The 13,838-nt window shown below is 35.2% G+C and overlaps 1 protein-coding gene across 2 annotated transcripts; it reads right to left on the bottom strand.

The window, feature by feature from the left end:
* Positions 1 to 5,876: 5,876 nt before the first annotated feature.
* LOC125819516 (double-stranded RNA-binding protein 2-like) lies at positions 5,877 to 12,279 on the bottom strand. Of its 2 annotated transcripts, XM_049498954.1 has the most exons (4): positions 11,737 to 12,161; positions 10,028 to 10,247; positions 6,250 to 7,166; positions 5,877 to 6,177 (listed from the first exon to the last, which is right to left on the bottom strand). In XM_049498954.1, the coding sequence occupies exons 1-4, from the start codon at positions 11,980 to 11,982 to the stop codon at positions 6,040 to 6,042; spliced, it is 1,521 nt and encodes a 506-aa protein (XP_049354911.1). In that variant the 5' UTR covers positions 11,983 to 12,161; the 3' UTR covers positions 5,877 to 6,039. The 2 variants fall into 2 exon arrangements, with proteins under 2 accessions (XP_049354911.1, XP_049354909.1); XM_049498952.1 differs by having other exon boundaries at positions 5,877 to 7,166; positions 11,737 to 12,279.
* Between the last annotated feature and the right edge of the window lie 1,559 nt (positions 12,280 to 13,838).

Genomic DNA, 13,838 nt, shown 5'->3' with positions numbered 1-13,838 from the left:
ATGCTGAAATGGAGTGAAAAAATGGTTGTGAGTATACGTGATGATTCCTTTACACAATACAGAGGTCCTAATGTAGTTTTTTGAAAAAAAAATTGATTTCTCCCGGCACCAAATCTATAGGCTAATACACACGAAAAATAAAGGAATTTGTTCGATTCGTAAAAAAGTGTCTGTAGATGGGTAAATAGGGGTAAAAAAAATGTTGTGAGTATATCTGATCGTTTCCTAACTCAATACGGAGGTCCTTATAATATTTTTTGAGAAAAAAAAATTAGGGTGCTCTGGGCGCCTGACCACTGGGCTAATACGCACGAAAATTTGAGGAATTTGCGAGATTCTAAAAAAGGGGCCTGTAGATGCGAAAATATGGGTGATAAAAATTGTGTGACTATACGTGATGGTTACTCAACTCAATACAGAGGTACTCATAAAATTTTTTGAGAAAATAAAATTAGGGTGCTTCGGGCGCCAGATAAATGTGCAATACATACAAAAAATTAGGAATTTTGCACGATTTCTAAAAAGGGGAATGTAGATACGGAAATGGGGGTGAAAAAATAGTGTGAGGTTATATAATGATTTCCCAATTCAATACGGAGGTCCACATAAAGTTTTTTGAAAAAAAAATTGAGTTCTCTGGACGTTAGATCCATGGGCTAATACAGACGAAAAATTGAGGAATTTGCACAATTCTTAAAAAAAGGCATGTAGATGCGTAAATGTGGGTGAAAAAAATAGTGTGAATATATGTGATCGTTCTCCAAGTCAATACGGAGGTCAGCATAAAGATTTTTGAGAAAAAAAAATTGGGTACTCCGGGCGCTAGATTCATGGGCTATTTACACACGAAAAATTGAGAAATTTGTGCAATTCATAAAAATGGCCTGTAGATGCAAAAATAGTTGCGAAAAAAATAGTGTGAGTATATGCAATGATATCCCAAGTCAATACGGAGGTCCTCATAAATTTTTTTGAAAAAAAATTGAGTTCTTTGGACATCAGATCCATGGGCTAATACACACAAAAAATTGAGAAATTTGTGAAATTCTTAAAAAAAGGCATGTAGATGCGTAAATGTGGGTGAAAAAAATAGTGTGAGTATATTTGATCGTTCCCCAAGTCAATACGGAGGTCAGCGTAAAGATTTTTGAGAGAAAAAATTTGAGTGTTCCGGGCGCCAGATTCATGGGCAATTACACACTAAAAATTGAAAATTTACGCAATTCCTAAAAAAATGGCCTGTAGATGCGAAAATAATTGCGAAAAAAATATTGTGAGTATATGTGATGGTTCTCCAAGTCAATACAGAGGTCCTCATAAAGTTTATTGAGAAAACATTTTTGGATGCTCCGGGCGCCAGATCAATGAGCTAATACACACGAAAAATTGAGAAATTTGTGCGATTCCTAAAATAGGGCCTGTAGATGCGAAAATGGGGGTGAAAAAAATGGTGTGAGTATACGTTATAATTCCCCATGTCAATACGGAGATCCTCTTAAAGTTTTTTGAGAAAAAAATTTTGGGTGCTACGAGCGCTAGATCTATAGGCTAATAGATACGAAAAATATAGGAATTTACGTGATTCTGAAAAAAGAGTTTTTAGGTGCGGAAATGGGGTTGAAAAAATTGGTATAAGTACACATGATGATTCCCCATGTCAAAACGAGAGTTTTAATAAGTTTTTTGAGAAAATAAAATTTTGATGCTCCGGGTGCAGATCCATGTGCTAATACACATGAAAAAGTTAGAAATATGTGTGATTCCTAATAAAGGGCTTATAGATGCTGAAATGAGGTGAAAAAATGGTTGTGAATATATGTGATGGTTACTTAACACAATACGGAGGTCCTAACAAAGTTTTTAGAAAAAAAAAATTGGTTTCTCCCGGCGTCAGATCTATATGGGCTAATACACACGAAAAATTGAGGAATTTGCGCAATTCTTAAAAAAATGCATGTAGAATCATAAATGTGGGTGAAAAAATAGTTTGAATATATGTGATCGTTCCTCAAGTCAATACGGAGGTCATCATAAGGATTTTTGAGAAAAAAAGTTTTGGTGCTCCGGACGCCAGATTCATGGTCTATTTACACACGAAAAATTGAGGAATTTGCGCAATTACTAAAAATGGCCTGTAGATGCGGAAATAGTTGCGAAAAAAATAGGTGAGTATATGTGATGGTTTTCCAAGTCAATACAGAGGTGCTCATAAAGTTTTTTGAGAAAACATTTTTGGATGCTCTGGGCGCCAGATTAATGGGCTAATACACACGAAAAATTGAGGAATTTGCGCGATTCATAAAAAAGGGCCTGTAGATGCGAAAATGGAGTGAAAAAAATGGTGTGAGTATACGTGATAATTCCCAAGTCAATACAGAGGTCCTCTTAAAGTTATTTGAGAAAAAAAATTTAGGTGCTATGAGCGCCAGTTCTATGGGCTAATACATACGAAAAATATAGAAATTTACGTGATTCCTAAAAAAGAGCTTGTAGATGCGGAAATGAGGTTGAAAAAATTGGTATGAGTACACATGATGATTCCCAAGTCAATACGAGAGTTTTAATAACTTTTTTGAGAAAAAAAAATTTAGGTGCTCCGGGTGCAGATCCATGAGCTAATACACATGAAAATGTTAGAAATATGTGTGATTCCTAATAAAGGGCTTGTAGATGCTGAAATGGGGTGAAAATGGGTGTGAGTATACGTGATGGTTCCTTAACACAATACGGAGGTCCTAATATAATTTTTAAAAGAAAAAAAATTGGTTTCTCCCGGCGCCGGATCGATAGTCTAATACACACGAAAAATAAAAGAATTTGCGCAATTCGTAAAAAAGGGTCTGTAGATGGGGAAATGGGGGTGAAAAAAATGTTGAAGTATACCTGATGGTTTCCCAACTCAATACGTAGGTCCTTATAATAGTTTTTGGGAAAAAAAATTTGGGTGCTTCGGGCGCCTGATCCATGGGTTAATACGCACGAAAATTTGAAAAATTTGGGAGATTCTAAAAAAAGGGCATGTAGTTGCAAAAGTATGGGTGATAAAAATTGTGTGACTATACGTGATGGTTACCCAACTCAATACGAAGGTCCTCATAAAGTTTTTTGAAAATAAAAATTTGGACGTTTCGGGCACCAGATAAATGGGCTAATACACACAAAAAATTAGGAAATTTACATCATTCCTTAAAAAGGGAATGTAGATGCGAAAATGGGGGTGAAAAAATAGTGTGAGGTTACGTAATGATTTTCCAAGTCAATACGGAGGTCCTAATAAAGTTTTTAGAAAAAAAATTGGTGTCTCTCGACGCCAGATCCATATGGGCTAATACACACGAAAAATTAAGGAATTTGCGCAATTCTTAAAAAAGGGCATGTAGATGCGTAAATGTGGGTGAAAAAAATAGTGTGAATATATGTGATCGTTCCCAAGTCAATACGGAGGTCAGCATAAGGATTTTTGAAAAAAAAAGTTTTGGTGCTCCAGGCGCCAGTTTCATGGTCTATTTACAAACGAAAAATTGAGGTATTTGCTCAATTACTAAAAATGGCCTGTAGATGCGGAAATGGTTACGAAAAAAATAGGTGAGTATATGTGATGGTTCTCCAAGTCAATACAAAGGTCCTCATAAACTTTTTTGAGAAAATATTTTTGGATGCTCCGGACACCAGATCAATGGGCTAATACACACAAAAAATTGAGAAATTTGCGCAATTCCTAAATAGGGCCTGTAGATGCAAAAATGGGGGTGAAAAAAATGGTGTGAGTATACGTGATAATTCCCCAAGTCAATACGGAGGTCCTCTTAATAATTTTTGAGAATTTTTTTTTGGATTCTACGAGCGCCAGATCTATGGGATAATACATACGAAAAATATAGAAATTTACGCGATTCTTAAAAAAGTGCTTGTAGATGCGAAAATGGGGTTGAAAAAATTGGTATGAGTACACATGATGATTCCCCAAGTCAATACGAGAGTTTTAATAAGTTTTTTGAGAAAAAAATAGGTGCTACGGGTGCAGATTCATGGGCTAATACACATGACAAAGTTAGAAATATTTGTGATTTCTAATAAAGGGCTTGTACATGCTGAAATGGGATGAAAAAATGGGTGTGAGTATACGTGATGGTTCCTTAACACAATATGGAGGTCCTAATAAAGTTTTTAGAAAAATAATTGGTTTCTCTCAGCGCCAGATCCATAGGCTAATATACACAAAAAATAAATGAATTTGCGCGATTCGTAAAAAAGGGTCTGTAGATGGGGAAATGGGGGTGAAAAAAATGTTGTGAGTATACATGATGGTTCCCCAACTCAATACGGAGGCCCTCATAATATTTTTTAAGAAAAAAAATTTGAATTCTTCGGGCGCCTGATCCATGGGCTAATACACACGAAAATTTGAGGAATTTGCGAGATTATAAAAAAGAGGCCTGTAGATGCGGAGATATGGGTGATAAAAATTGTGTGACTATACGTGATACTTACCCAACTCAGTACGGATGTCCTCAAAAAGTTTTCTGAGAATAAAAATTTGGGTGCTTCGGGCGCCAGATAAAAGGGTTAATACACACAAAAAAATTAAGAAATTTGCACAATTCCTAAAAAAGGGCATGTAGATGCGGAAATGGGTATGAAAAAAATAGTGTGAGGTTACGTGATGATTCCCCAAGTCAATACGGAGGTCTTCATAAAGTTTTTTGAGAAAAAAAAATTGAGTTCTCCGGACATCAGATCCATGGGCTAATACACACGAAAAATAGAGGAATTAGCGCTATTCCTAAAAAAGGGCCTGAAGATGCAAAAATGGGGGTGAAAAAATGGTGTGAGTATACATGATTGTTCCCCAATTCAATACGGAGGTCCTCATAAAGTTTTTTGAAAAAAAAAAATTGATTGCTCCTGACATCAGATCAATGAGCTAATACACACAAAAAAGTTAATAGGATCCACACCACTTTTTTGGTTGAGACAATCATGAAGATGCATCAAATTTTATACATTTTAGCATAAAGCTTTGGCTCATATTTTATACATTGCTTGGTTGAAATCCATTTTAGGTATGTATTACAGATAGAACCACAAAAGTTGGAATCAAACAGAGCTATCTGATTAGTCATATTCCAAAAATTCATGAAATATTTATGTGGTTGTTGCTTGGTTGAAATCCATTGTAGTTGCAATGTGATTAGCGTTTCATCTCGTGTCATGCACACATGTGATTCTTTACTTTATTAGGTACTCTCTTGATAAAGTAGGGGAAAAAACATGTAATACTACAATTGTCAAAAAGAAGACGTGCTATATCCCACAATTGCCAATGAAGTAGATTGAAAATTATGAAATTTTGGGTTCAAATCCCGCCTAGACAAATACTAAGTGATTGTTTCACATTTGTTCTAGCCTTGATGAACAAAGCTATCTAGTACTTGTTGGTGGGAGGTGAAAGTTTTCCATGGAATTAGTCGAGGTGCACATAAGCTAACCCGGACACCACGGGGAAAAAGGGAAGGGAAAGTTTAGGCATATATACCAAACTAGTTTTACCAACATACCCGAAGCATTCATGCCATTATCTATGTCTAAAGTAACACTGTAATAGCCACAATTGTCAAACAAAAAAAGAGGGGGAGGGGGCGGATAGTGTTTTATCTCGTGTATGTGCTTGTTGCTTCGTTGGAAACTGTTGCAGATGCAACATAGTTTTTACCTTTATTTGCTTCGTTGGAATTGTTGTAGACGACACAATGTGGTTCTACTTTATGCGTCCGCAACAGATTCCAATTAAGCAACAAACACATCGACACGAGGCAAAACTCTAGGGTTGCAGGTAAAATGGTTATGAACCACAAGGGAACTCAAAAACAGCAGTATAATGTCGCTACAACTATCTCAATAAAACTATTCCAAATGAAAATGTGCAAGGAACTGATATATCTAAGACTACATAAAGGCTTGCAAACTAAATCCCACAAGGGGAGAACAAAAGCTTACTGAAGTTTCTGTAGTTTGTAACATGCTATTCCCGGCGATACATCATATCTTTAGCTGTTTCAAATTCTCAATTTCCAGAGAGTCATGTGGCTTCTCCTCGGCTGCAATCTTGGTTCCTTCAACTGGCATTGTCGCACTCCTTGAAACTTCAAAGTCAAGTGGCTTCTCCTTCGCTGCAACCTTGGTTCCTTCCACTGGCATTGTCGCACTCCTTGAAACTTCAAAGTCAAGTGGCTTCTCCTTGACTGCAACCTTAGTTCCTTCCACTGGCATTGTCGCACTCCTTGAAACTTCAAAGTCAAGTGGCTCCTCTCTCTTAGTCGGTTGGACTTCAGAACATGATTTCTCCTCAGAATGGTCATGTGGCGATTCGGCCTTGCCTAGCACTGCTTTACAAGTTGGTAGGTCAAGTACCTGAATTCTGGGTGCCTTTGAAGCTAGTGGTTCATCAACTAGAAGAGGAGGAGCTTTAGGAACAGAGGGTACAGCATAAACTGGCACCACCCCCAAACCTGAATGCCTCGTCACCCTATCTAATGTGGGAAGTTCCTCTGCCCGAACAGGGGGTGCAGCATAAACCGGCACTGCCTGTCTTATACAGACAGGTGGTGCCACTCCCAGACCTGGAGGCCTCATCACCCTAGGAGGCTGAGATGATTGAGGAAGTGATGGTGCAGAGAAAACAGGAATTGCATTCCGTATGGTCACCGGAGGAGCCATCCGATGGTGTGGGCCAAAATGCCTGACAGGAATATATGGTGCTGCACCAGCAGCAGGGAACTTCTCTGGTCGAACCCTGTGACTATCCATAGCAAAGCTGTCCTTTAAAATATTATTTATGGTTTGAGCAGTCCTTGGACTCAATGATGCATCACTTCCTGTATTATCAATGGGTCTACTTTGAGAAGCAGGTTTTAGACATAACGGACTGACCGGTCTACTGCGAGGAGCAGTTCTTGGACATATTAGGGGAAGAAGTTTTGATGTAGTAGATGAAAGCTGCTGTACACTTGATGGTCTTGGATTAGGTGTCGGAAATTTAATTGGGAATGATACTCTAGCCGCCCTTGCCTTCAAAATGTACCTTTGTAGTGCACGTGCAACAGTTACATGCTCTTGCTCATCGTTTCTTCTTCGGTCTGGTTTTGCACTTTCAGACTGCTGTGCCACTGATAGAAAAAAAAAGTAGAAGAATGTCATGCAGAATAGTACACCTAGTTATTGCTGATTGTACAAATTAAAGCTTATCACCAGTATGCAAAGTGAACATCAATCTACTAATGTTTTATGATCAGTAGGTGAATATCAATCTAATTGAAAATTAGAAACTGAAATATTATGATTGCAAGCACAAATATTCAAGCAAACATTAGATTGTAGCAGTGGAAGTTCTCCTAAAAATTGATAAACCAAGCAACACTGATGATATAAACATTTGTAAACATTCAGGCAAAAATTACACTCTTAGCACTTAAATACTTCTCCATCAAGTTCTTTATAAGGTTGGAAATCACTGGACCTCCTAGCATTATCAATTTCTAATGAGTTGGCGGGACGAGAGTCACTAAGCTCTGAAGAAAAGAAATAGTCAATCTGGTTTTATCTTTTTCATTGTTCAATAAGAATATCAGGCTGCAACATAGTATCACTTGCCCTACAGTGGTAATTGACTCGCTCATCAAGTAAAGCTCTAGCTCAGCCCCTTTTTTTAATAATAGAGCAGAGCTTTGAGCTTATATCCTAACACACACACACACACATGAATATATGGAAGTACAGATATTTTCTCAAATATTGTATATTTTGTAATCAATGATGATCCTTGTAAGAATTCGCGCAAGAAGATTCTAAACCACTATTTAGTTTCTAATTACTAGTTTCTAGAAATAATATATCATTGAGCATGCTAACTCAAGCTGGTTTATTTGCTTGTACTAATTAATTATTAACGCTTGTTTAATATTTAACTGAAACTCAAGCTCAATTATCATAATACTTGAGTTTAGCTAGCTAAACATGATAACACCAATGTGTCCAGCATTATTGACAAAACAAAAGGGCAAATACATGTATGTGTGTCACCAGACCAAACCAAGAGGCATACATGTGTAGGTTTGAGCATCTCAAACCACACTTGTCACCACACCACATGCCCATAATGTACTTCTATGTATTATAGCACCGCACCCGAAGTCAAGCATACATATGATGATCTTCACGTGTGAATTCTGGATGAGTAAAAGATGTCAAACCATGGAGTGGAGAATAGCATGGTTCAATTGCCATGTAATTAGCATGGTTCTAGTTTAGAGCACCTTATTTGCTCCCTCTTCACCTTACCAGTACTATTATTATTCTAGCATTATCTAATCCTTCAATTGTATTACTACTGTTGTTTTTTTACTTTGGTTATCTTTACTATTTTGGCTGTCAATATTTTTCTTTTCTTCAATATTTTCAACACAACTGTTTTTCTTATCTTGTGTTTCTCAAACCTGTTATGAAAAACACTTTTCTTGAGCCAAGGTTCTATCGGAGACAACCTCTACCCCATGAAGGTAGGGGTAAGGTTTGTTGTTGTTGGGTATGACCGCACAGTGAATATCTATTAATATATTTTCTTAGACTATTCTTTAGAAATATATACCAATCTATTCATATCGGAACCAATCGAATAAGGAATTACTGAGATGTGAAACCCAGCCAATCTCATAAGGTTGTAATATCTATCTTATAGGTGGGAACGGAATCAAAGAATATATATACCGCTAGAAACCCGTTATGTAGAGGTCGATCTAGGGTGACCAATCTAACTCTTTCCCCATAGCCCTAGGCTTGTGTCTCAATCTACTATGTGAGAAATATAAGAGACTTATAGAGATTCCCCTGTCTAATTCCACATCTTGTAACAGAAGGGAGTCAGTGTGGCATAAAAGGTCATAGCAACAAGCAGAAACAACAAGATAATAAGATAACTGAGGCTAAAGGAATGACAGAAATAGAAATCGATAAAAAATGAAAAACAAGAATAATACTAATGCATAGAAACAGGAAAAGAAAGATGTCTGACTACATACTAATCCTCTATCCTAATTCTCTACCTCCATACCCTACTACCAAGGGTCATGTTTTCGGTGACTAAAAAGACGAATTGGCAAATACGTATGTGTGTCTCGCTAGACCAACCCAAGAGGCATACATGTGTAGGTTTGAACATTCAAAACCGCATTTGTCACCCACCCCAGAAGGAGCTTATCCACCAAATGTGGCTCTGCTTTGCAACAATGCAAAAAGATAGAGCAGGGGGAGCGGAAGAAAAAAGAGTGGGGAGGCAAAGGGCACATATGTACAGAGACAATTAATAGGGAAATGTCCAAGCAACACTTGATTTAACATTTTTCCAGTAATTACTCATTAGTCATTTTGCCGTCCATGCAAATTATTGCTCAAATCAACAGTGATCTTCACATCATGATGCAAAATACGACATCATGAATCACTGAAACTTCTAACCAATAGGACATTCAATGTTTGGCAATGCAGGGAAGAATGTCGCAATAAATGTGATGTAGTAAAGTGTGTACAAAAGGCAAACAGGCAGGTGTTAGGTCGGGTCGATGTATTTAGTTGGACTTAAGGGGAGACAAACAGGTGGATGGTGATTGCCATTAACATTAGCAACTATTTAAAATAAAAATACTGTCTGTTTGAAAGATGAAAATAATACCATCAGACGGCTTTCGTACACACTAGCATATAGATCACTAGATAGATAAAAGGACCATATGTTGCTAAGAGCATAAGATAAAATTGGAGAATGAGGCTTCTTGAGAACCAGGTAAATTTGGATCTTTACATGAAGGATCCAGCTAGGCTCTTCAATTCATGATTTGGCATTTATAACAATTCTATAAGCCTCGCCAACACACACATGACGCAGCTTTACGATAACTTCTTCAGAGCCAAATAAAGTTTCCAAATAACTCGTGCAGTAAATATCAACTGGTTCATAAACATTGGAATCACTTACATAATTTCAGAGATGACCAAGCTGCCATAGCTGCATTCTTTTCAGCTTGCTTCTTATTCTTTGCTGACTCACCAGTAAATGTAACGCCCGCCAACTCTACTGTGCAGGTAAAGACAGGAAGATGTCCTAGACCAGATCTAAAAGTAGTATATGCTGGCAATGATGCTCCTACTCTTTGTGAAACTTCCTGTAAGAGATTCTTATATACGCCTGTCTCATCCTACAAAATCATGGGCATACAGAAATTAGAAACCAAAATACCATTCAGAAGCAACCACAAAGGCTTATTCTTTCACATCTAAGTCTAAGTACCATTTATTAATTTAAAACAATTAGGTACTACAGAAAATCAATGGAGGCCATAATTTATTGTGATAATGTTAAGCTCACTTGCACCAGTGCTATCATTTTTTACTTCAACAATATCTATGATATAGGTCGGAAAAATTAAGATTTGTTTTTAACACTAAATTTACTTGACAACAAGATTATCATGATACAGAAATGATGCAACTTTACATATTGAGTCTAACTACCTACAGGACCATCAGAAGTTGGCAATGTCCTCCAGAAGTTCTGGACTCATATCTGGCCATCTTATATTAGAACCCTAACAAACAGAAGCACCACCTTCAGACTACTATGGTAGCTTGACTGACCTAAAGGTTTTGAACAGTCATTTAGTGACTGTAATGTAGTACTCAGTCTAGACTATTGAGTACATGGCTTCTATGTTGGCCGTACAAAAAGTTCCTACCTAATACTGGTGCTTAAGTTTATTCACGTTGCACAGTACGAAAAACTAAGAATTCTAATGCCTGAAAACAAGGGAAACCAGTCAGAAGAGGACTACTAACAAATCAATGTTCTTTTTTTTGTAAGGACAAACAGATATATTAAGATGATGACTCCAGAATGCCACAACATCTACCCTCTACTACACTTCCTAAAGGAAATCACAAGACATCACCATTCCATACATTTGTAACTTCCATGAAAACATACCTAAAATTACTAGTTATTGTTTTCAGCCAACCCCTACCTAAGCCAGTACTATCTAAACTGCTCATTATTCTTTTTGCAGCTAAAAGCCACATAACAGGGAGCTCTGCTTCCCTCCTGAACTATGACAATTTCAAGAAATTCATCATAGTTAAACTACATTGGCCATCAACCTACAACAGAAATTTGGGACTGAATATGTTTTCCGAAGCTCACATAGGCAGATAATTCCCGTAAATCAAACTAGGAAAAAACAAGAAGAAAAAAGGAAATGTCTATATAAGGAAAAATTGTAAATACTAATCAAGAAACTAAAGAATACTAATAATATCACAACTACACTTCTTAGATCATCTTAGTATAATGACCAATATTTATTAACGTTTCTCTAATGGAAGTGTCCGGGCTAGTTTATGTGCATATGAGTCATGACTAATCCACCGGGTATGGCGTGCCAGCTACCCACCCCAGGGTAACTTAGCACACCAAGGGTGTAGAAAACCAATGGTCCCTGAAACTTAGAAAATTCACAAATGCAAATACAATAACAACATGCTCAATCGCACAAATGCATATACATTAAAGCTAAAAGTTGTAACATAGAAGATCAAATGACGTCATTCATTTTCAGGAAGCCAATCTCAAAAGGAAAAGCATAATTAAGAGAGCAAACTAAAAATCCCGCTAAAATCGGGGGCAAAATATACCAGAATTCTAGCAGCAAGCGAGTTGGAGGGACCTCGATTAGAGAGTGAATTCAACGCAACCTCAGCAGCAGAGTGTTCAGCCTGTCGAAGTGTAGAGCAGTAATTTGGACTCTCAAAGACCTCACCATTGAAATTAACCGTAGCCTTAAACCTAGGCGCATGATCCGGACCTTCCCTTATACAAGTATACGACGGCAAGTTGAAGCAACTCCTTTGTGCCAGTTCCTGTAACTGGTTCTTATACATTTCCAGAAGCTTTCAACAAACAAGTTCAAATTCAACACAACAACAGCCAGGAACAAGGATCAAAGGAATGAAATGGAAAAAGTAGGAATCAACGGATATCAATGAGATGAATCGGAGCTCCGATTACACTCGTCGTCGGCATCGTCGACGGAGGAGGATCGCAGAGCTGCTAGGGTTTTTGTATATATATATATATATATATATATATATATATATATAAAGTGTTGAGTGTATGTAATGATTTTCTAGAGAGAGAAAGTTCCACTTGTAGAGAGAGAAAAGGAGAATAGATTTTGTGAATTTTTGAAGCCCTTTTAAGCAGAAAAATTTTATGGTGGTTGAGGGGCAAGTATGAGGTGGCATACAAAAGTTGTGTGAGGCCCCTTTTATAATTTGACAAATGGATTTCTGGGTCCCATTTTCAGAAAAAAGGGCCAAAGTTCCTTCTCTCTTACTTTTTAACTTTTTCCTATTATTTAACTTTTCAACTTCTTGTTTTTTTTACCATTATTTCAAATTTTACTATTTTCCTTACCTTTAAATAATTTAAAAGTGTGAAATTTAGCCTAATTCATCATACTCCTAACATTTAGTATTATTTTTCAATCCTATATTAATTATCTAAATTACTAAAAATAATTATTAAAATTGTTTATCAATTAACAAAATTAAACTATAATTTTTTTTCATTACTCTAACAATTAATTATTTTTGAAATTATAAACAAAATTTGTAAAATTGTAAAAAAAATAATATAAAGAGTAAATTAATAAATATCATTTTTATTAATAATTTCTTAAAGAAAGTGTAAAAAAGTAAAATAACTAATACGAAAACAAAAGGAGTATAAACTTAATTTTTTTCTTCTCAATTATTTCATAATTTTCTAATTTCATAAACACTTAAATGTATCAAATATTCTCCAACAAGAAAATATATTAGAAAGACCATCAGTAATCCTGACAAATAATTACATAAGTTTTTGTTACTATTTTCATGTAATCCAAATTCGAAAATCATCCATAAACTCCTACATACATACATACATACTTTAAAAAAATTCTTTTATTATTATATTAACATGATAAGAATTGCAACTTATAGTGTTTGTTAAAAAATATAACCTTCTCACTAAGTTGCAATTCAGCCAAAAAATATTATTAGTTGCAATTCTTATCATGTAATATAATAAAAAATATATTTTATAGTTTGAATTTTGAGAGAAAAAACAATAAATTAATAGAGAGAGTAAATTGAAAAAAATCAATTAATTATATTTTGATTTTGTTGATTTACAAATAATTTTAAATAACTAATTATTTTTGTTCTTTAAATAATACAATTGATTTTGTACGAGGTTAAGAACACAAGTCTTAATTTAGCTTTTTAAAAATACATAATTATTTTACTTTAAATCTAAATTAATATTAATATATTTATTTATATTTGATTTTTAACAAATGAATATTATGAATTAAATTAAAAATAATAATAATAAAATTACTAATTTTAGGACATTACTATTGTTTATTGAAGAATTGGAGAAATAATGCGAAAAAGAGATAATGAAATATTAATTTTAGGATATTATTATTTTTATTGTGTAATGAAATATATTTAATTTTTTACAAAATTACAAAGTACTCTACATAGAGGTAAATAAAAGGTGGAGTGGAGGAGTGAGAAGAGAAATGAAAAAAGTTATTTTGGGTAAATTACAATTTTGTTTATAATTTCAAAAATAATTAATTCAAATCATATTTTCTATATATCATTTATAAAATATATTATTTTAAAAAAAACATTTTATGAAATTAAGACATGGGATTTTAAAATACTAATTTTTTGTAGTTTCA

Source organism: Solanum verrucosum, unplaced genomic scaffold, assembly GCF_900185275.1.
Source record: "Solanum verrucosum unplaced genomic scaffold, falcon-dt-bn FXZP01000255.1, whole genome shotgun sequence".
NCBI lineage: Eukaryota > Viridiplantae > Streptophyta > Magnoliopsida > Solanales > Solanaceae > Solanum > Solanum verrucosum.
The sequence above is the reverse complement of the archived record's forward strand: the minus strand, read 5'-3'. Positions and strand labels throughout refer to the sequence as shown.

Excerpts from the sequence above, each read along its gene's own strand:
- LOC125819516 (XM_049498952.1), bottom strand. The coding sequence starts at position 11,982 with ATGTATAAGAACCAGTTACAGGAACTGGCACAAAGGAGTTGCTTCAAC. Across the intron at positions 10,248-11,736 it reads CGCTTGCTGCTAGAATTCTG|GATGAGACAGGCGTATATAA; the intron begins GTATATTTTGCC and ends ATGATTTTGTAG. Across the intron at positions 7,167-10,027 it reads TTGGTCATCTCTGAAATTAT|TGGCACAGCAGTCTGAAAGT; the intron begins GTAAGTGATTCC and ends TTTTTCTATCAG.